The sequence below is a fragment of the Xenopus tropicalis genome, chromosome 6 (genome assembly GCF_000004195.4).
Source record: "Xenopus tropicalis strain Nigerian chromosome 6, UCB_Xtro_10.0, whole genome shotgun sequence".
NCBI classification, from domain to species: Eukaryota; Metazoa; Chordata; class Amphibia; order Anura; family Pipidae; genus Xenopus; species Xenopus tropicalis.
The window spans coordinates 405,134-427,789 of NC_030682.2; the positions used below are offsets into that span (position 1 = coordinate 405,134).

At 51.5% G+C, this 22,656-nt stretch overlaps 1 protein-coding gene across 1 annotated transcript in view; it reads left to right on the forward strand.

Annotated features, from left to right (window-relative positions):
- smarcd3 (SWI/SNF related, matrix associated, actin dependent regulator of chromatin, subfamily d, member 3) overlaps window positions 1-22,656 on the forward strand; it is a 76,783-nt gene that overhangs the window by 17,406 nt on the left and 36,721 nt on the right. The window contains exons 2-5 of the mRNA XM_031903937.1: window positions 1,376-1,491; window positions 7,786-7,976; window positions 9,149-9,191; window positions 20,907-21,029. Of these exons, the coding sequence (XP_031759797.1) occupies window positions 1,376-1,491; window positions 7,786-7,976; window positions 9,149-9,191; window positions 20,907-21,029 (473 nt within the window). The remainder of the gene's footprint in view (window positions 1-1,375; window positions 1,492-7,785; window positions 7,977-9,148; window positions 9,192-20,906; window positions 21,030-22,656) is intronic.

A 22,656-nucleotide genomic window follows, 5' to 3' on the forward strand; every position in this document is an offset into this window, starting at 1 on the left:
TGACAGTTGGGACCGGCACTTACCAGGAGAGGATACACACAGTGGATAGTGGGGGCAAAGTGACAGTAGGGACCGGCACTTACCAGGAGAGGCTACACACAGTGGATAGTGGGGGCAATCTGACAGTTGGGACCTGCACTTACGAGGAGAGGCTACACACAGTGGATACTGGGGTCAATCTGACAGTAGGGACCGGCACTTACCAGGAGAGGCTACACACAGTGGATACTGGGGTCAATCTGACAGTTGGGACCGGCACTTACCAGGAGAGGCTACATACAGTGGATAGTGGGGGCAATCTGACAGTTGGGACCGGCACTTACCAGGAGAGGCTACATACAGTGGATAGTGGGGGCAATCTCACAGTTGGGACCGGCACTTACCAGGAGAGGCTACACACAGTGGATAGCGGGGGCAATCTGACAGTTGGGACCGGCACTTACCAGGAGAGGCTACACACAGTGGATAGTGGGGGCAATCTGACAGTAGGGACCGGCACTTACCAGGAGAGGCTACACACAGTGGATACTGGGGTCAATCTGACAGTTGGGACCGGCACTTACCAGGAGAGGCTACACACAGTGGATACTGGGGTCAATCTGACAGTTGGGACCGGCACTTACCAGGAGAGGCTACATACAGTGGATAGTGGGGGCAATCTGACAGTTGGGACCGGCACTTACCAGGAGAGGCTACATACAGTGGATAGTGGGGGCAATCTGACAGTTGGGACCAGCACTTACCAGGAGAGGCTACATACAGTGGATAGCGGGGGCAATCTGACAGTTGGGACCGGCACTTACCAGGAGAGGATACACACAGTGGATAGTGGGGGCAATCTGACAGTTGGGACCGGCACTTACCAGGAGAGGATACACACAGTGGATAGTGGGGGCAATCTGACAGTTGGGACCGGCACTTACCAGGAGAGGCTACATACAGTGGATAGTGGGGGCAATCTGACAGTTGGGACCGGCACTTACCAGGAGAGGCTACATACAGTGGATAGTGGGGGCAATCTGACAGTTGGGACCGGCACTTACCAGGAGAGGATACACACAGTGGATAGTGGGGGCAATCTGACAGTTGGGACCGGCACTTACCAGGAGAGGATACACACAGTGGATAGTGGGGGCAAAGTGACAGTTGGGACCGGCACTTACCAGGAGAGGCTACACACAGTGGATAGTGGGGGCAATCTGACAGTTGGGACCGGCACTTACCAGGAGAGGCTACACACAGTGGATAGTGGGGGCAATCTGACAGTTGGGACCGGCACTTACCAGGAGAGGCTACACACAGTGGATAGTGGGGGCAATCTGACAGTTGGGACCGGCACTTACCAGGAGAGGATACTCACAGTCGCTTCTTACAGGGCGGCACCTAGTACCTGAGTGCTCAGAGGGGGGACACATGGCAGCTGATGACTCGGCAGGAGGAGCTCGCAGGGCAACTAAGAGCAAATTGTTTGAGTTCCTGGTACATGGAGTGGTGAGTGAGGGGCAATTAAAAGTGGGAGGGGCACTTTATTGGGAGGGTAAAGAGGAGGGGAAGTAAAAATATTTTAGATATTAAAAAATTAAATCTCTACATATAAAATGATCCAAAGTATTCATATACTAAATGTGAGATATAATTACCTATATAGTCCCTTCCCCATATAGAAACTGGTTCTGCCCCTGCCTGTAACCTATAGATACTCATACTGCCCCTGTCTGTAACCTATAGATACCCACACTGCCCCTGTCTGTAACCTATAGATACCCACACTGCCCCTGCCTGTAGCCTATAGATACCAATACTGCCCCTGCCTGTAACCTATAGATACCCACACTGCCCCTGCCTGTAGCCTATAGATACCAATACTGCCCCTGTCTGTAACCTATAGATACCCACACTGCCCCTGCCTATAACCTATAGATACCAATACTGCCCCTGCCTGTAGCCTATAGATACCCACACTGCCCCTGTCTGTAACCTATAGATACCCATACTGCCCCTGCCTGTAACCTATAGATACCCACACTGTCCCTGCCTGTAACCTATAGATACCAATACTGCCCCTGCCTATAACCTATAGATACCAATACTGCCCCTGCCTGTAGCCTATAGATACCCACACTGCCCCTGTCTGTAACCTATAGATACCCACACTGCCCCTGCCTATAACCTATAGATACCCATACTGCCCCTGCCTGTAACCTATAGATACCCACACTGCCCCTGCCTGTAACCTATAGATACCCATACTGCCCCTGCCTGTAACCTATAGATACCCATACTGCCCCTGCCTGTAACCTATAGATACCCACACTGCCCCTGCCTGTAACCTATAGATACCCACACTGCCCCTGCCTATAACCTATAGATACCAATACTGCCCCTGCCTGTAACCTATAGATACCCACACTGCCCCTGTCTGTAACCTATAGATACCCACACTGCCCCTGCCTATAACCTATAGATACCCATACTGCCCCTGCCTGTAACCTATAGATACCCACACTGCCCCTGCCTTTAACCTATAGATACCCATACTGCCCCTGTCTGTAACCTATAGATACCCACACTGCCCCTGCCTTTAACCTATAGATACCCATACTGCCCCTGCCTGTAACCTATAGATACCCACACTGCCCCTGCCTTTAACCTATAGATACCCATACTGCCCCTGTCTGTAACCTATAGATACCCACACTGCCCCTGCCTTTAACCTATAGATACCCACACTGCCCCTGTCTGTAACCTATAGATACCCACACTGCCCCTGTCTGTAACCCATAGATACCCATACTGCCCCTGTCTGTAACCTATAGATACCCACACTGCCCCTGTCTGTAACCTATAGATACCCACACTGCCCCTGTCTGTAACCTATAGATACCCACACTGCCCCTGTCTGTAACCTATAGATACCCACACTGCCCCTGTCTGTAACCTATAGATACCCACACTGCCCCTGTCTGTAACCTATAGATACCCACACTGCCCCTGCCTGTAACCTATATATACCCACACTGCCCCCGCCTGTAACCTATATATACCCACACTGCCCCTGTCTGTAACCTATACATACCCATACTGCCCCTGTCTGTAACCTATAGATACCCACACTGCCCCTGTCTGTAACCTATAGATACCCACACTGCCCCTGTCTGTAACCTATAGATACCCACACTGCCCCTGTCTATAACCTATAGATACCCACACTGCCCCTGTCTGTAACCTATAGATACCCACACTGCCCCTGTCTGTAACTTATAGATACCCACACTGCCCCCGCCTGTAACCCATAGATACCCACACTGCCCCTGTCTGTAACCCATAGATACCCCCACTGCCCCTGTCTGTAACCTATAGATACCCACACTGTCCCCCCTGTAACCCATAGATACCCACACTGCCCCTGCCTGTAACCTATAGATACCCACACTGCCCCTGTCTGTAACCTATAGATACCCACACTGCCCCTGCCTGTAACCTATAGATACCCACACTGCCCCTGTCTGTAACCTATAGATACCCACACTGTCCCCCCTGTAACCCATAGATACCCACACTGCCCCTGCCTGTAACCTATAGATACCCACACTGCCCCTGTCTGTAACCTATACATACCCATACTGCCCCTGCCTGTAACCTATAGATACCCACACTGCCCCTGTCTGTAACCTATAGATACCCACACTGTCCCCCCTGTAACCCATAGATACCCACACTGCCCCTGCCTGTAACCCATAGATACCCATACTGCCCCTGCCTGTAACCTATAGATACCCACACTGCCCCTGTCTGTAACCTATAGATACCCACACTGCCCCTGCCTGTAACCCATAGATACCCATACTGCCCCTGCCTGTAACCTATAGATACCCACACTGCCCCTGTCTGTAACCTATAGATACCCACACTGCCCCTGTCTGTAACCTATAGATACCCACACTGCCCCTGTCTGTAACCTATAGATACCCACACTGTCCCCCCTGTAACCCATAGATACCCACACTGCCCCTGCCTGTAACCCATAGATACCCACACTGCCCCTGCCTGTAACCCATAGATACCCATACTGCCCCTGCCTGTAACCCATAGATACCCACACTGCCCCTGCCTGTAACCCATAGATACCCATACTGCCCCTGCCTGTAACCTATAGATACCCACACTGCCCCTGTCTGTAACCTATAGATACCCACACTGCCCCTGTCTGTAACCTATAGATACCCACACTGCCCCTGCCTGTAACCTATAGATACCCACACTGCCCCTGTCTGTAACCCATAGATACCCACACTGCCCCTGTCTGTAACCCATAGATACCCACACTGCCCCTGCCTGTAACCTATAGATACCCACACTGCCCCTGTCTGTAACCTATAGATACCCACACTGCCCCTGCCTGTAACCTATAGATACCCACACTGCCCCTGTCTGTAACCCATAGATACCCACACTGCCCCTGCCTGTAACCCATAGATACCCACACTGCCCCTGCCTGTAACCTATAGATACCCACACTGCCCCTGTCTGTAACCTATAGATACCCACACTGCCCCTGTCTGTAACCTATAGATACCCACACTGCCCCTGCCTGTAACCCATAGATACCCACACTGCCCCTGCCTGTAACCTATAGATACCCACACTGCCCCTGCCTGTAACCTATAGATACCCACACTGCCCCTGCCTGTAACCTATAGATACCCCCACTGCCCCTGTCTGTAACCTATAGATACCCACACTGCCCCTGCCTGTAACCTATAGATACCCACACTGCCCCTGCCTGTAACCTATAGATACCCACACTGCCCCTGCCTGTAACCTATAGATACCCACACTGCCCCTGCCTGTAACCTATAGATACCCCCACTGCCCCTGTCTGTAACCTATAGATACCCACACTGCCCCTGTCTGTAACCTATAGATACCCACACTGCCCCTGCCTGTAACCTATAGATACCCACACTGCCCCTGCCTGTAACCTATAGATACCCCCACTGCCCCTGTCTGTAACCTATAGATACCCACACTGCCCCTGTCTGTAACCTATAGATACCCACACTGCCCCTGCCTGTAACCCATAGATACCCACACTGCCCCTGCCTGTAACCTATAGATACCCACACTGCCCCTGCCTGTAACCTATAGATACCCACACTGCCCCTGCCTGTAACCTATAGATACCCACACTGCCCCCGTCTGTAACCTATAGATACCCACACTGCCCCTGGGTATATCCTGTAGTCAGACCATCGGGGTAGTTGGGTTGAGTATATTCTGTAACTCACATGTTGGTGGATTCTCCCCTATAAATGCCAAATGCCCCAGTGTCAGATTTCAGTGGGTTAATATTCATAATTGTTTCTCTGGCTGGAAGTATAATGAGGTTAATTATGTGTCTCTATGAGTCTGTCACTCAAGCAGTGGGTGGGACTAGGACACTGATGGTAGTTTGGAGGGGGAGGGGCAGGGAGTCTGTCACTCAAGCAGTGGGTGGGACTAGGACACTGATGGCAGTTAGGAGGGGGAGGGGCAGGGAGTCTGTCACTCAAGCAGTGGGTGGAACTAGGACACTGATGGCAGTTAGGAGGGGGAGGGGCAGGGAGTCTGTCACTCAAGCAGTGGGTGGAACTAGGACACTGATGGCAGTTAGGAGGGGGAGGGGCAGGGAGTCTGTCACTCAAGCAGTGGGTGGAACTAGGACACTGATGGCAGTTAGGAGGGGGAGGGGCAGGGAGTCTGTCACTCAAGCAGTGGGTGGAACTAGGACACTGATGGCAGTTAGGAGGGGGAGGGGCAGGGAGTCTGTCACTCAAGTAGTGGGTGGGACTAGGACACTGATGGCAGTTAGGAGTGGGAGGGGCAGGGAGTCTGTCACTCAAGTAGTTGGTTGGGACTAGGACACTGATTGCAGTTTGGAGGGGGAGGGGCAGGGAGTCTGTCACTCAAGCAGTGGGTGGGACTAGGACACTGATGGCACTTTGGAGGGGGAGGGGCAGGGAGTCTGTAACTCAAGTAGTTGGTTGGGACTAGGACACTGATGGCAGTTTGGAGGGGGAGGGGCAGGGAGTCTGTCACTCAAGCAGTGGGTGGGACTAGGACACTGATGGCAGTTTGGAGGGGGAGGGGCAGGGAATCTGTCACTCAAGTAGTGGGTGGGACTAGGACACTGATGGTAGTTTGGAGGGGGAGGGGCAGGGAGTCTGTAACTCAAGTAGTGGGTGGGACTAGGACACTGATGGCAGTTTGGAGGGGGAGGGGCAGGGAGTCTTTCACTCAAGTAGTGGGTGGGACTAGGACACTGATGGCAGTTTGGAGGGGGAGGGGCAGGGAGTCTGTAACTCAAGTAGTGGGTGGGACTAGAACACTGATGGCAGTTTGGAGGGGGAGGGGCAGGGAGTCTGTAACTCAAGCAGTGGGTGGGACTAGGACACTGATGGCAGTTAGGAGGGGGAGGGGCAGGGAGTCTGTCACTCAAGTAGTGGGTGCAACTAGGACACTGATGGCAGTTTGGAGGGGGAGGGGCAGGGAGTCTGTCACTCAAGTAGTGGGTGGGACTAGGACACTGATGGCAGTTTGGAGGGGGAGGGGCAGGGAGTCTGTCACTCAAGTAGTGGGTGGGACTAGGACACTGATGGCAGTTTGGAGGGGGAGGGGCAGGGAGTCTGTAACTCAAGTAGTGGGTGGGACTAGGACACTGATGGCAGTTTGGAGGGGGAGGGGCAGGGAGTCTGTAACTCAAGTAGTGGGTGGGACTAGGACACTGATGGCAGTTTGGAGGGGTAGGGGCAGGGAGTCTGTAACTCAAGTAGTGGGTGGGACTAGGACACTGATGGCAGTTTGGAGGGGGAGGGGCAGGGAGTCTGTAACTCAAGTAGTGGGTGGGACTAGGACACTGATGGCAGTTTGGAGGGGAGGGGCAGGGAGTCTGTAACTCAAGTAGTGGGTCGGACTAGGACACTGATGGTAGTTTGGAAGGGGAGGGGCAGGGAGTCTGTCACTCAAGTAGTGGGTGGGACTAGGAGATTCTGGCAGGTAACAGGGAAGGGCAATAAATCTTACTCAAGAAAACTGTATTGGCAGCTTATTGGGGGAGGAGCTTTGGACTGGTACCAGCTGTGTATGTATACATATATAATATTCAGTTGGGTCATTTCCCTATGGGACCAAACTGCAAATTATATCCTTATAAACGGTGCTTAGTGATGTCATCAGTTATGATCGGAGCTTAGTGATGTCATTTCTGTCACATAACTAACTGACACTTGTATATTATAATAAATAAAGTACCCCCTGTTTTAAAATATAAGGATATTAGAAGTCACCTCGGAGTTCCATGCCCTGTATATAATATATATGGCCTGGAACTCCTCAGTGACTTATAATATCCTTATATTTTACAATAGGGGGCACTTTACTCACTATTTATAATATAACCTTCACTAACATGGAGCAGTACATGAAGTGACTTTCTTCAAGGTTCCATTAGGCTCCACCCTAGTCTGTATCCAATGAATGGGAACGCTTTCCTCCGGCTCTTGCTGACTGGGACTTCTAGCAGATCAAACAGGAAAGCGCTTCTCTGCGAATCAACATTGTCCCAGCGGAGCTCTCCTCCCATTGAGCTGGGGATGTTACTTGTGTAACCACTGGGGGGCAGTGTTGTTCTGAGGATGTTTCTAGGCTTTACTTTCCCTTACAAAGCAATTTCCCTACATGCAATGGTGGCAATGAGAGGTGCCAATCCCGTACCCACTAAATGCATTGGTCTCTCTTTCCTGCCAGCGTCCTGGGATGCCATCTGGGGCACGCATGCCTCATCAGGGAGCCCCTATGGGCCCCCCAGGGCCCCCGTTTGGTGGGAGTCCCTCAGTGCGGCCTGGAATACCCCCAGCAGTGCTGGAGCCAACAAGGAAGCGTTCAGCTCCACCTCAAGTCCAGCAACAAGCCACTCCCACACAGGGGCGGAGTCGCAGGTAAGAAGTATCAATAAAAGGGCTAGTCAGCAATGGAGTGAGTCTCGATGTATGATTGGTATGTCTCTGTGGGTTAAAGGGGAAGTAAACCCTTCTGCACAGCACTGCTCAACTGAACTGGTCCCTCGGGTGAGTGTGAGGCTCTTTGTCAGTATGTGGGGGCCCTCGGTGTGAGTGTGTGTGTGAGTATGAGGGGGCCCTCAGTGTGAGTGTGTGAGTATGTGGGGGCCCTCAGTGTGAGTGTGAATCTCTGAGTGTGAGTATGAGGGGGCCCTCAGTGTGAGTCTCTGAGTGTGAGTATGAGGGGGCCCTCAGTGTGAGTGTGAGTCTCTGAGTGTGAGTATGATGGGGCCCTCAGTGTGAGTCTCTGAGTGTGAGTATGAGGGGGCCCTCAGTGTGAGTGTGAGTCTCTGAGTGTGAGTATGAGAGGGCCCTCGGTGTAAGTGTGAGTCTCTGAGTGCGGGTATGAGGGGGCCCTCAGTGTGAGTGTGAGTCTCTGAGTGCGGGTATGAGGGGGCCCTCAGTGTGAGTCTCTGAGTGTTAGTATGTGGGGGCCCTCAGTGTGAGTGTGAGTCTTTGAGTGTGAGTATGAGGGGGCCCTCAGTGTGAGTGTGAGTCTCTAAGTGTGAGTATGAGGGGGCCCTCAGTGTGAGTGTGAGTCTCTGAGTGTGAGTATGAGGGGGCCCTCAGTGTGAGTGTGAGTCTCTGAGTGTGAGTATGAGGGGGCCCTCAGTGTGAGTCTCTGAGTGTGAGTATGAGGGGGCCCTCAGTGTGAGTGTGAGTCTCTGAGTGTGAGTATGAGGGGGCCCTCGGTGTAAGTGTGAGTCTCTGAGTGCGGGTATGAGGGGGCCCTCAGTGTGAGTGTGAGTCTCTGAGTGCGGGTATGAGGGGGCCCTCAGTGTGAGTCTCTGAGTGTGAGTATGTGGGGGCCTCAGTGTGAGTGTGAGTCTCTGAGTGTGAGTATGAGGGGGCCCTCAGTGTGAGTGTGAGTCTCTAAGTGTGAGTATGAGGGGGCCCTCAGTGTGAGTGTGAGTCTCTGAGTGTGAGTATGAGGGGGCCCTCATTGTGAGTGTGAGTCTCTGAGTGTGAGTATGAGGGGGCCCTCAGTGTGAGTGCAGTGGTTGTGGGTATATTGGGACATTGCTAACACTGTTCCCTCTCTCATTACTCAGCGCCAAGAGAAGGAAGATGGCGGATAAGATCCTTCCCCAGAGGGTAGGTACCGGCCAATCACAGTAGGTGAATATAGAGCCCTGCCCCAAAACTCATCTTCCAGTTCCGCTCTTGGTCTTTGTTGGCCAAGTCTATTGGGGGGGGGGGGTTCTTTTCCTCCAGTTCCCTAATTCCACTACCCGCCGCTCGCCCTGTATAATGCCCTGGCAATGCCGTTACATAATGTTTTGGGGATAGCACTACCCACAGCCCTCCCTGTATAATGCCCCGGTAATGCTGTTACATAATGTTTTGGGGATAGCACTACCCGCTGCTCTCCCTGTATAATGCCCCGGTAATGCCGTTACATAATGTTTTGGGTATAGCACTACCCGCAGCCCTCCCTGTATAATGCCCCGGTAATGCCGTTCCATAATGTTTTGGGGATAGCACTACCCGCCGCTCTCCCTGTATAATGCCCTGGTAATGCCGTTCCATAATGTTATGGGGATAGCACTACCCGCCGCTCTCCCTGTATAATGCCCCGGTAATGCTGTTATGTAATGTTTTGGGGATAGCACTACCCGCCGCTCTCCCTGTATAATGCCCCGGTAATGCCGTTACATAATGTTTTGGGGATAGCACTACCCGCCGCTCTCACTGTATAATGCCCCGGTAATGCCGTTACATAATGTTTTGGGTATAGCACTACCCACAGCCCTCCCTGTATAATGCCCCGGTAATGCCGTTCCATAATGTTTTGGGGATAGCACTACCGCCGCTCTCCCTGTATAATGCCCCGGTAATGCCGTTCCATAATGTTTTGGGGATAGCACTACCCGCCGCTCTCCCTGTATAATGCCCCGGTAATGCCGTTATATAATGTTTTGGGGATAGCACTACCCGCCACTCTCCCTGTATAATGCCCCGGTAATGCCGTTACATAATGTTTTGGGGATAGCACTACCCACCGCTTTCCCTGTATAATGCCCTGGTAATGCCGTTACATAATGTTTTGGGGATAGCACTACCCGCTGATCTCGCTGTATAATGCCCCGGTAATGCCGTTACATAATGTTTTGGAGATAGCACTACCCGCCGCTCGCCCTGTATAATGCCCCGGTAATGCCGTTACATAATGTTTTGGGGATAGCACTACCCGCCACTCTCCCTGTATAATGCCCCGGTAATGCCGTTACATAATGTTTTGGGGATAGCACTACCCGCCACTCTCCCTGTATAATGCCCCGGTAATGCCGTTACATAATGTTTTGGGGATAGCACTACCCGCCACTCTCCCTGTATAATGCCCTGGTAATGCCGTTACATAATGTTTTGGGGATAGCACTACCCGCCACTCTCCCTGTATAATGCCCCGGTAATGCCGTTACATAATGTTTTGGGGATAGCACTACCCGCCGCTTTCCCTGTATAATGCCCTGGTAATGCCGTTACATAATGTTTTGGAGATAGCACTACCCGCCGATCTCGCTGTATAATGCCCCGGTAATGCCGTTACATAATGTTTTGGTGATAGCACTACCCGCCGCTCGCCCTGTATAATGCCCCGGTAATGCCGTTACATAATGTTTTGGGGATAGCACTACCCGCCACTCTCCCTGTATAATGCCCCGGTAATGCCGTTACATAATGTTTTGGGGATAGCACTACCCGCCACTCTACCTGTATAATGCCCCGGTAATGCCGTTACATAATGTTTTGGGGATAGCACTACCCGCCGCTTTCCCTGTATAATGCCCTGGTAATGCCGTTACATAATGTTTTGGGGATAGCACTACCCGCCGATCTCGCTGTATAATGCCCCGGTAATGATCTCCCCCAGGTCCAACGCACGGAGCATTAGGGTTCCAGTAATAAAGTGACCTACCTGCCAGGTTGTTTGTTGGTAGATGCCTCAGGCTTCTCTGTATGTGTTACATACAGAGAAGCCTTTACACTGGGGCAGTTTTTTCCCAGAGGGGCTGTTTGTAACAGCAAAGTGACTAAAGCTTTTGTCTCAGCTTCTGCCTCTGTTTCCAACCTTTGTAACTTATATTTGTTACACAGCTCAGTATTTGGGGTCATTACAAGGGGGAAAGTCACCCAATAAGGATTCAGCTAAAGTCTCTCCCCAAGCTCAAAGTGCCAGACAGGACTGTGATTGGTTGGCCTGTATGCATGTAGGGAACAGGCAGAGACTAGAGCAAGCAGGCAGGGGAAAGAAGAATATTGGGAGTTGCTCCCTAAGCTCAGTGACATCAGCCAAGAGCAGACTGAGCATGTGCAGTAGTTGGGCAAAAGATGGAGAGCTACTGGGGGCATCTTCAGGGGCATGGGGCTTTATTTCTATAGAGCTTTGGGGGCTTTGGGCTGGTACAGGGGCTCAGAACTCACAACTAAACGTTTATAGTGACAGGATAAAACTTGCCCCACGGCTTCATTACAAACCATATTTTTCAAATAAACAAAAGAAATAATTTCAGACGGAATAAAGTGAAGAGCTCCCCGTATCTCTGGCAGCCCCCCCGTTCCTCAGTGCCCCTATCGGCAACATCAATTTCATTCGCCTTCAGACCTCGTGGTAAGAAAAGCCCAAATCTCATGATCAGCCTTCTCCTCCCAAACCTGTACAGTTTCCCCCCTCTAGTCAGCGGCCCAACACCCCCAGACTCCCCAGATCCACTCACTCCACTCTCCAGAGTGACCCTCCCCAAAGTGCCCCTCTTTCTCTCACCTTCTTCTCTTGGCTGGAACATCGTCACTTCTAGAAGGAGCACTTACTGAAGGAACTCCTGATGACAAATCCAATGTAGGAGACTGGCTGAGATTGCCGAGAGACTCAACTCCACTTGCCTCCTCCTGACCCACTTACCCCTCCTCTGCGGGCAACTAGCGCACAATGGCCCAGCTGGAAACATAAATTGCACGTTTTTGGTTGCAAACATTCAAATCATGAGATGAATTCCCACAGTTCTGACAGACCTTCCAGCCATCAGCAACATGACCATAACCACAACATTCCAGGATGGAACCAATCCAAAGTCACTCCACCCAAATGGAACCCAGCAGGCAGAAACACCCCGTTATTAAACTTAGCTTTAAACTTGAACTTAGAGGTGCAAACTCCAAGCTCATTTCCGGCACACAGCAGCTTCTCATAGAACTTGCCAAGGGCTAATTCAACTTTTTTCAAATTGGCCAAAGGAGAAGATTTTACGACCAACATCACCTCGAATTGCATGAAACGTGGAAAGAGCTTTTAGACTTTGAGCCGTTCTTCTACCTGATTTCCCAAAAGAATCTTTAAAAGCTCAACAGAGGCCCTACACCAACATGAAATACTCCTCTTCTGAGGTAGTTGTGTAGCCAAGATCTCTGCTTTCTGTACATGGCAGAAGATGACATTCACAATATAAACTAAATTCTTCTCTTCAACCGAAGGCTCCTCAGCAATAATACAAAGTTCTTCACTCACACAAAGGCCGGAATAGTGTTCTCCTGCAGATCTGTTTCACCAGATAAACACTCCCCGTTTCCCCTCCCAGCTGAGGAAGCCCCCCAATAGCAGCACAAACTGCCCATACTACAAGGCTGAGAAACAACATCTGCAGACACCCAATGACCCAATGACCCAATGACCCAATGACCCAATGACCCAATGACCCAATGACCCAATGACCCAATGACCCAATGACCCAATGACCCAATGACCCAATGACCCAAGATAATCTGATCCAAAAATATAACCCACAAGTACTATGGTCTAGTCTATGAAGCAGTTGCATGGGGGTGTGTGTGCATTACACACGGGGAGAGGCCAAACTGTGCCAGTAGGTGTATAGGCAGAACACAATTTGCATATGCAAAGTGACTATAACTCAGTTCAGAGTTTGTGTCTCACTATTATAAACAGGCTGTGTATGAAAATGAAGGGGAAAATGGCATCATTATCTCTATATGTAAGGTACCAGCAAGGGGCCTGACACAGGGAATCAGCATTCTCATTGGTCACTTCTCTTGCATTAATTTTAAATTTTTTTTGTTTTTTAATTCAATAGAATTCTCATGGGTGAGTTTCCTTGCATCTATGGGGCGGCATCATGGCTGGGTCTACAACCCCTTTCAGGAAACTTCAATATGGCCGTACTCCCCCTGACAGAGCTGTGCGAATGGGCCAGCCCCCTGAAATCAGTCACTTTGCATATGCAAATCAGCGTGCCTGGGAAGGTATATAGTGTCTGGGCAATGGTTTCCCTGTACGTACCATGTGGCTTTGCCTATACACCTTCTGGCACAGTTTGGCTTTTCCCATGGTGAGTGCACTGTCACAAATCTACATGCCGGGGGCGCTGTACTAAGGGATGTTTTATAACTGTATGAGCAAGTGTAGCCTTTGGGCAAAGGTGAGCCCAATGACCCTGGTCTCTCATGGTCTGGTGGTTGGGGATAAAGGGGGTCTCCCTGTAGCCTTCAGGTGAAGGTGAGCCCAATGACCCTTTCCCCTTAGTGCCTTTTGGCCTGGGGGTTAGGAGTAAAGGGGCTCACACTAGCCATTGCATGAGGGTTTCCAATAACCCCTTTAGTGCCTTTTGGCCTGGGGGTTGGGGATAAAGGGGGGTCTCCCTACCCTTCAGGTGAAGGTGAGCCCAATGACCCTTTCCCCTTAGTGCCTTTTGGCCTGGGGGTTAGGAGTAAAGGGGCTCACACTAGCCATTGCATGAGGGTTTCCAATAACCCCTTTAGTGCCTTTTGGCCTGGGGGTTGGGGATAAAGGGGGGTCTCCCTACCCTTCAGGTGAAGGTGAGCCCAATGACCCTTTCCCTTTAGTGCCTTTTGGCCTTGGCCTTGGGGTTGGGGATAAAGGGGGGTCTCCCTAATCTTTAGGTGAAGGTGAGCCCAATGACCCTTTCCCTTTAGTGCCTTTTGGCCTTGGGGTTGGGGATAAAGGGGGGTCTCCCTAATCTTTAGGTGAAGGTGAGCCCAATGACCCTTTCCCTTTAGTGCCTTTTGGCCTTGGGGTTGGGGATAAAGGGGGGTCTCCCTAATCTTTAGGTGAAGGTGAGCCCAATGACCCTTTCCCTTTAGTGCCTTTTGGCCTGGGGGTCGGGGATAAAGGGGGGTCTCCCTAATCTTTAGGTGAAGGTGAGCCCAATGACCCTTTCCCTTTAGTGCCCTTTGGCCTTGGGGTTGGGGATAAAGGGGGGTCTCCCTAGCCTTCAGGTGAAGGTGAGCCCAATGACCCTTTCCCTTTAGTGCCCTTTGGCCTTGGGGTTGGGGATAAAGGGGGGTCTCCCTAGCCTTCAGGTGAAGGTGAGCCCAATGACCCTTTCCCTTTAGTGCCCTTTGGCCTTGGGGTTGGGGATAAAGGGGGGTCTCCCTAATCTTTAGGTGAAGGTGAGCCCAATGACCCTTTCCCTTTAGTGCCCTTTGGCCTTGGGGTTGGGGATAAAGGGGGGTCTCCCTAGCCTTCAGGTGAAGGTGAGCCCAATGACCCTTTCCCTTTAGTGCCCTTTGGCCTTGGGGTTGGGGATAAAGGGGGGTCTCCCTAGCCTTCAGGTGAAGGTGGGCCCAATGACCCTTTCCCTTTAGTGCCCTTTGGCCTTGGGGTTGGGGATAAAGGGGGGTCTCCCTAGCCTTCAGGTGAAGGTGAGCCCAATGACCCTTTCCCTTTAGTGCCCTTTGGCCTTGGGGTCGGGGATAAAGGGGGGTCTCCCTAGCCTTCAGGTGAAGGTGAGCCCAATGGCCCTTTCCCTTTAGTGCCTTTTGGCCTGGGGGTCGGGGATAAAGGGGGGTCTCCCTACCCTTCAGGTGAAGGTGAGCCCAATGACCCTTTCCCTTTAGTGCCTTTTGGCCTGGGGGTCAGGGTACACCCTAAAGAAGAAATAAATGTAGAGTAGAGTTGCTGGGGTCTCGTATTGGTTCCATAAGGGGCAGGGTGTAGTACAAGGAATAAGGCTTCATATAAAGCTGGGGGGCGCTATGTTGGGGTTCCGTTTAATAAGGGGCAGTTTAATGGCTCTCTATTTTATATAAACCATAATGCCATGCGGCTCCAGGATCTAGAACCCGTGACTCTGTCCAGAAGAAGAAGAAATAATGAACTATTTTGTAAGCGATCTGACCCTGGTGCCCACAGTGAGCGGAGATGCCAGGGCCGCATTGGCAATAAGCACAGTTTCCCAGCACTGAACAAGTCTGTCCCTTTATCCCCATGTCTGATTCCTGTGCCATATAATGACGGGAAAATGGCACCATTATCTCTATATGTAAGGTACCAGCAAGGGGCCTGACACAGTGCTGGGAATCAGCATTCTCATTGGTCAGTTGTTTTGCATTTATAATGATGTTTTTGGTCAGTAGAATTCTCATTGGTTAATTTCCTTGCATCTATAATTATGCTTTTCTGCAACTTCTATAATAAAACTTGGGGGCACATTATGATTATGATTGGGTTTCCATCCCCCTTAAAGGACAACTAAAGCCTAAAAAAGACTATGGGTAGAAATGTTTAGCTGTGAGTTCTGAGCCCCTGTACCAGCCCAAAGCCCCCAAAGCTCTATAGAAATAAAGCCCCATGCCCCTGAAGATGCCCCCAGTAGCTCTCCATCTTTTGCCCAACTACTGCACATGCTCAGTCTGCTCTTGGCTGATGTCACTGAGCTTAGGGAGCGACTCCCAATATTCTTCTTTCCCCTGCCTGCTTGCTCTAGTCTCTGCCTGTTCCCTACATGCATACAGGCCAACCAATCACAGCCCTGTCTGGCACTTTGAGCTTGGGGAGAGACTTTAGCTGAATCCTTATTGGCTGACTTTCCCCCTTGTAATGATCCCAAATACTGAGCTGTGTAACAAATATAAGTTACAAAGGTTGGAAACAGAGGCAGAAGCTGAGACAAAAGCTTTAGTCACTTTGCTGTTACAAACAGCCCCTCTGGGAAAAAACTGCCCCATTGTAAAGGCTTCTCTGTATGTAACACAGTGAGTGTATCTGCCCCTTACACTCCCCCTCCAGGGCTAAGGTACAGAATATTACTCACTTTAGTGCCCATCAGCCCAATAACTTCTCTGTATGTAACACAGTGAGTGTATCTGCCCCTTACACCCCCCCCCCCCAGGGCTAAGGTACAGAATATTATTCACTTTAGTGCCCATCAGCCCAATAACTTCTCTGTATGTAACACAGTGACTGTATCTGCCCCTTACACTCCCCCCCCAGGGCTAAGGTACAGAATATTATTCACTTTAGTGCCCATCAGCCCAATAACTTCTCTGTATGTAACACAGTGACTGTATCTGCCCCTTACACCCCCCCCCCCCCCCCCAGGGCTAAGGTACAGAATATTATTCACTTTAGTGCCCATCAGCCCAATAACTTCTCTGTATGTAACACAGTGACTGTATCTGCCCCTTACACCCCCCCCAGGGCTAAGGTACAGAATATTACTCACTTTAGTGCCCATCAGCCCAATAACTTCTCTGTATGTAACACAGTGACTGTATCTGCCCCTTACACCCCCCCCCCCCCCCCCAGGGCTAAGGTACAGAATATTATTCACTTTAGTGCCCATCAGCCCAATAACTTCTCTGTATGTAACACAGTGAGTGTATCTGCCCCTTACACCCCCCCCCCCAGGGCTAAGGTACAGAATATTACTCACTTTAGTGCCCATCAGCCCAATAACTTCTCTGTATGTAACACAGTGAGTGTATCTGCCCCTTACACTCCCCCCCCCCCCCCCAGGGCTAAGGTACAGAATATTACTCACTTTAGTGCCCATCAGCCCAATAACTTCTCTGTATGTAACACAGTGACTGTATCTGCCCCTTACACCCCCCCCCCCCCCGGGCTAAGGTACAGAATATTACTCACTTTAGTGCCCATCAGCCCAATAACTTCTCTGTATGTAACACAGTGACTGTATCTGCCCCTTACACCCCCCCCCCCCCCCCGGGCTAAGGTACAGAATATTACTCACTTTAGTGCCCATCAGCCCAATAACTTCTCTGTATGTAACACAGTGACTGTATCTGCCCCTTACACTCCCCCCCCCCCAGGGCTAAGGTACAGAATATTATTCACTTTAGTGCCCATCAGCCCAATAACTTCTCTGTATGTAACACAGTGAGTGTATCTGCCCCTTACACTCCCCCCCAGGGCTAAGGTACAGAATATTATTCACTTTAGTGCCCATCAGCCCAATAACTTCTCTGTATGTAACACAGTGAGTGTATCTGCCCCTTACACCCCCCCCCCCCAGGGCTAAGGTACAGAATATTATTCACTTTAGTGCCCATCAGCCCAATAACTTCTCTGTATGTAACACAGTGACTGTATCTGCCCCTTACACTCCCCCCCAGGGCTAAGGTACAGAATATTATTCACTTTAGTGCCCATCAGCCCAATAACTTCTCTGTATGTAACACAGTGAGTGTATCTGCCCCTTACACTCCCCCCCCAGGGCTAAGGTACAGAATATTATTCACTTTAGTGCCCATCAGCCCAATAACTTCTCTGTATGTAACACAGTGAGTGTATCTGCCCCTTACACTCCCCCCCCCCCAGGGCTAAGGTACAGAATATTACTCACTTTAGTGCCCATCAGCCCAATAACTTCTCTGTATGTAACACAGTGACTGTATCTGCCCCTTACACCCCCCCCCCAGGGCTAAGATACAGAATATTATTCACTTTAGTGCCCATCAGCCCAATAACTTCTCTGTATGTAACACAGTGAGTGTATCTGCCCCTTACACTCCCCCCCCAGGGCTAAGGTACAGAATATTATTCACTTTAGTGCCCATCAGCCCAATAACTTCTCTGTATGTAACACAGTGAGTGTATCTGCCCCTTACACTCCCCCCCCCAGGGCTAAGGTACAGAATATTATTCACTTTAGTGCCCATCAGCCCAATAACTTCTCTGTATGTAACACAGTGACTGTATCTGCCCCTTACACCCCCCCCCCCCCAGGGCTAAGGTACAGAATATTATTCACTTTAGTGCCCATCAGCCCAATAACTTCTCTGTATGTAACACAGTGAGTGTATCTGCCCCTTACACCCCCCCCCCCCCCAGGGCTAAGGTACAGAATATTATTCACTTTAGTGCCCATCAGCCCAATAACTTCTCTGTATGTAACACAGTGACTGTATCTGCCCCTTACACCCCCCCCCCCCCCCCCAGGGCTAAGGTACAGAATATTACTCACTTTAGTGCCCATCAGCCCAATAACTTCTCTGTATGTAACACAGTGACTGTATCTGCCCCTTACACTCCCCCCCCCCAGGGCTAAGGTACAGAATATTATTCACTTTAGTGCCCATCAGCCCAATAACTTCTCTGTATGTAACACAGTGAGTGTATCTGCCCCTTACACTCCCCCCCCCCCCCCCCCCCCCAGGGCTAAGGTACAGAATATTATTCACTTTAGTGCCCATCAGCCCAATAACTTCTCTGTATGTAACACAGTGACTGTATCTGCCCCTTACACCCCCCCCCCCCCCCAGGGCTAAGGTACAGAATATTATTCACTTTAGTGCCCATCAGCCCAATAACTTCTCTGTATGTAACACAGTGAGTGTATCTGCCCCTTACACTCCCCCCCCCCCCCCCCAGGGCTAAGGTACAGAATATTATTCACTTTAGTGCCCATCAGCCCAATAACTTCTCTGTATGTAACACAGTGAGTGTATCTGCCCCTTACACTCCCCCCCCCCCCCCCCCCAGGGCTAAGGTACAGAATATTATTCACTTTAGTGCCCATCAGCCCAATAACTTCTCTGTATGTAACACAGTGAGTGTATCTGCCCCTTACACTCCCCCCCCCCCCCCCAGGGCTAAGGTACAGAATATTATTCACTTTAGTGCCCATCAGCCCAATAACTTCTCTGTATGTAACACAGTGAGTGTATCTGCCCCTTACACTCCCCCCCCCCCAGGGCTAAGGTACAGAATATTATTCACTTTAGTGCCCATCAGCCCAATAACTTCTCTGTATGTAACACAGTGAGTGTATCTGCCCCTTACACTCCCCCCCCCCCCCCCCCAGGGCTAAGGTACAGAATATTATTCACTTTAGTGCCCATCAGCCCAATAACTTCTCTGTATGTAACACAGTGACTGTATCTGCCCCTTACACCCCCCCCCCCCCAGGGCTAAGGTACAGAATATTACTCACTTTAGTGCCCATCAGCCCAATAACTTCTCTGTATGTAACACAGTGACTGTATCTGCCCCTTACACCCCCCCCCCCCAGGGCTAAGGTACAGAATATTATTCACTTTAGTGCCCATCAGCCCAATAACTTCTCTGTATGTAACACAGTGAGTGTATCTGCCCCTTACACTCCCCCCCCCCCCCCAGGGCTAAGGTACAGAATATTATTCACTTTAGTGCCCATCAGCCCAATAACTTCTCTGTATGTAACACAGTGAGTGTATCTGCCCTTACACTCCCCCCCCCCCCCAGGGCTAAGGTACAGAATATTATTCACTTTAGTGCCCATCAGCCCAATAACTTCTCTGTATGTAACACAGTGAGTGTATCTGCCCCTTACACTCCCCCCCAGGGCTAAGGTACAGAATATTATTCACTTTAGTGCCCATCAGCCCAATAACTTCTCTGTATGTAACACAGTGACTGTATCTGCCCCTTACACTCCCCCCCCCAGGGCTAAGGTACAGCAGTTGCATGGGGGTGTGTGTGCATTACACACGGGGAGAGGCCAAACTGTGCCAGTAGGTGTATAGGGGGCCGGTGGGTGTATAGGGGGCCGGTGGGTGTATAGGGGCCGGTAGGTGTATAGGGGGCCGGTGGGTGTATAGGGGGCCGGTGGGTGTATAGGGGCCGGCGGGTGTATAGGGGCCGGCGGGTGTATAGGGGCCGGCGGGTGTATAGGGGGCCGGCGGGTGTATAGGGGCCGGTAGGTGTATAGGGGCCGGTGGGTGTATAGGGGCCGGTGGGTGTATAGGGGCCGGTAGGTGTATAGCGGGCCGGTAGGTGTATAGGGGGCCGGTGGGTGTATAGGGGCCGGTGGGTGTATAGGGGCCGGTAGGTGTATAGGGGGCCGGCGGGTGTATAGGGGCCGGCGGGTGTATAGGGGGCCGGCGGGTGTATAGGGGGCCGGCGGGTGTATAGGGGGCCGGCGGGTGTATAGGGGCCGGCGGGTGTATAGGGGGCCGGCGGGTGTATAGGGGCCGGCGGGTGTATAGGGGCCGGTGGGTGTATAGGGGCCGGTGGGTGTATAGGGGCCGGTAGGTGTATAGCGGGCCGGTAGGTGTATAGGGGGCCGGTGGGTGTATAGGGGCCGGTGGGTGTATAGGGGGCCGGTGGGTGTATAGGGGCCGGCGGGTGTATAGGGGGCCGGCGGGTGTATAGGGGGCCGGCGGTGTATAGGGGGCCGGCGGGTGTATAGGGGGCCGGCGGGTGTATAGGGGGCCGGCGGGTGTATAGGGGCCGGCGGTGTATAGGGGGCCGGCGGGTGTATAGGGGGCCGGCGGGTGTATAGGGGGCCGGCGGGTGTATAGGGGGCCGGCGGGTGTATAGGGGCCGGCGGGTGTATAGGGGGCCGGCGGGTGTATAGGGGGCCGGCGGGTGTATAGGGGGCCGGCGGGTGTATAGGGGGCCGGCGGGTGTATAGGGGGCCGGCGGGTGTATAGGGGCCGGCGGGTGTATAGGGGGCCGGCGGGTGTATAGGGGCCGGTGGGTGTATAGGGGCCGGCGGGTGTATAGGCAGAACAACACGTACAGGGCTTCCCATTCCTTTCTCTGTCCCATAGATACGGGAACTTGTCCCCGAGTCCCAGGCCTACATGGACCTTCTCGCCTTTGAGAGAAAACTGGACCAAACCATCATGAGAAAGCGCATTGACATCCAGGAGGCACTAAAGCGACCAATGAAGGTGCGAGAATCTGGGGAAGGTGCAAACCTTGAGTTTAGGGCTCATGGAGAGACATTTGTATTATATCCCTTGTAGGTATATAACATAGGGAGAGAATCCTTCCTACCAGCACCATGGCGGCCATCTTGCAGGTATATAATATAGGGAGAGAATCCTTCCTACCAGCACCATGGCGGCCATCTTGCAGGTATATAATATAGGGAGAGAATCCTTCCTACCAGCACCATGGCGGCCATCTTGCAGGTATATAACATAGGGAGAGAATCCTTCCTACCGGCACCATGGCGGCCATCTTGCAGGTATATAATATAGGGAGAGAATCCTTCCTACCAGCACCATGGCGGCCATCTTGCAGGTATATAATATAGGGAGAGAATCCTTCCTACCAGCACCATGGCGGCCATCTTGCAGGTATATAACATAGGGAGAGAATCCTTCCTACCAGCACCATGGCGGCCATCTTGCAGGTATATAACATAGGGAGAGAATCCTTCCTACCGGCACCATGGCGGCCATCTTGCAGGTATATAACATAGGGAGAGAATCCTTCCTACCAGCACCATGGCGGCCATCTTGCAGGTATATAACATAGGGAGAGAATCCTTCCTACCAGCACCATGGCAGCCATCTTGTAGGGATATAATATAGGGAGAGAATCCTTCCTACCAGCACCATGGCGGCCATCTTGCAGGTATATAATATAGGGAGAGAATCCTTCCTAGCAGCACCATGGCGGCCATCTTGCAGGTATATAACATAGGGAGAGAATCCTTCCTACCAGCACCATGGCGGCCATCTTGCAGGTATATAATATAGGGAGAGAATCCTTCCTACCAGCACCATGGCGGCCATCTTGCAGGTATATAACATAGGGAGAGAATCCTTCCTACCGGCACCATGGCGGCCATCTTGCAGGTATATAACATAGGGAGAGAATCCTTCCTACCAGCACCATGGCGGCCATCTTGCAGGTATATAATATAGGGAGAGAATCCTTCCTACCAGCACCATGGCAGCCATCTTGTAGGGATATAATATAGGGAGAGAATCCTTCCTACCAGCACCATGGCGGCCATCTTGCAGGTATATAATATAGGGAGAGAATCCTTCCTAGCAGCACCATGGCGGCCATCTTGCAGGTATATAATATAGGGAGAGAATCCTTCCTAGCAGCACCATGGCGGCCATCTTGCAGGTATATAACATAGGGAGAGAATCCTTCCTACCAGCACCATGGCGGCCATCTTGCAGGTATATAACATAGGGATAGAATCCTACCTACCAGCACCATGGCGGCCATCTTGCAGGTATATAACATAGGGAGAGAATCCTTCCTACCAGCACCATGACGGCCATCTTGCAGGTATATAACATAGGGAGAGAATCCTTCCTACCAGCACCATGGCAGCCATCTTGCAGGTATATAACATAGGGAGAGAATCCTTCCTACCAGCACCATGGCGGCCATCTTGCAGGTATATAACATAGGGATAGAATCCTACCTACCAGCACCATGGCGGCCATCTTGCAGGTATATAACATAGGGAGAGAATCCTTCCTACCAGCACCATGACGGCCATCTTGCAGGTATATAACATAGGGAGAGAATCCTTCCTACCAACACCAT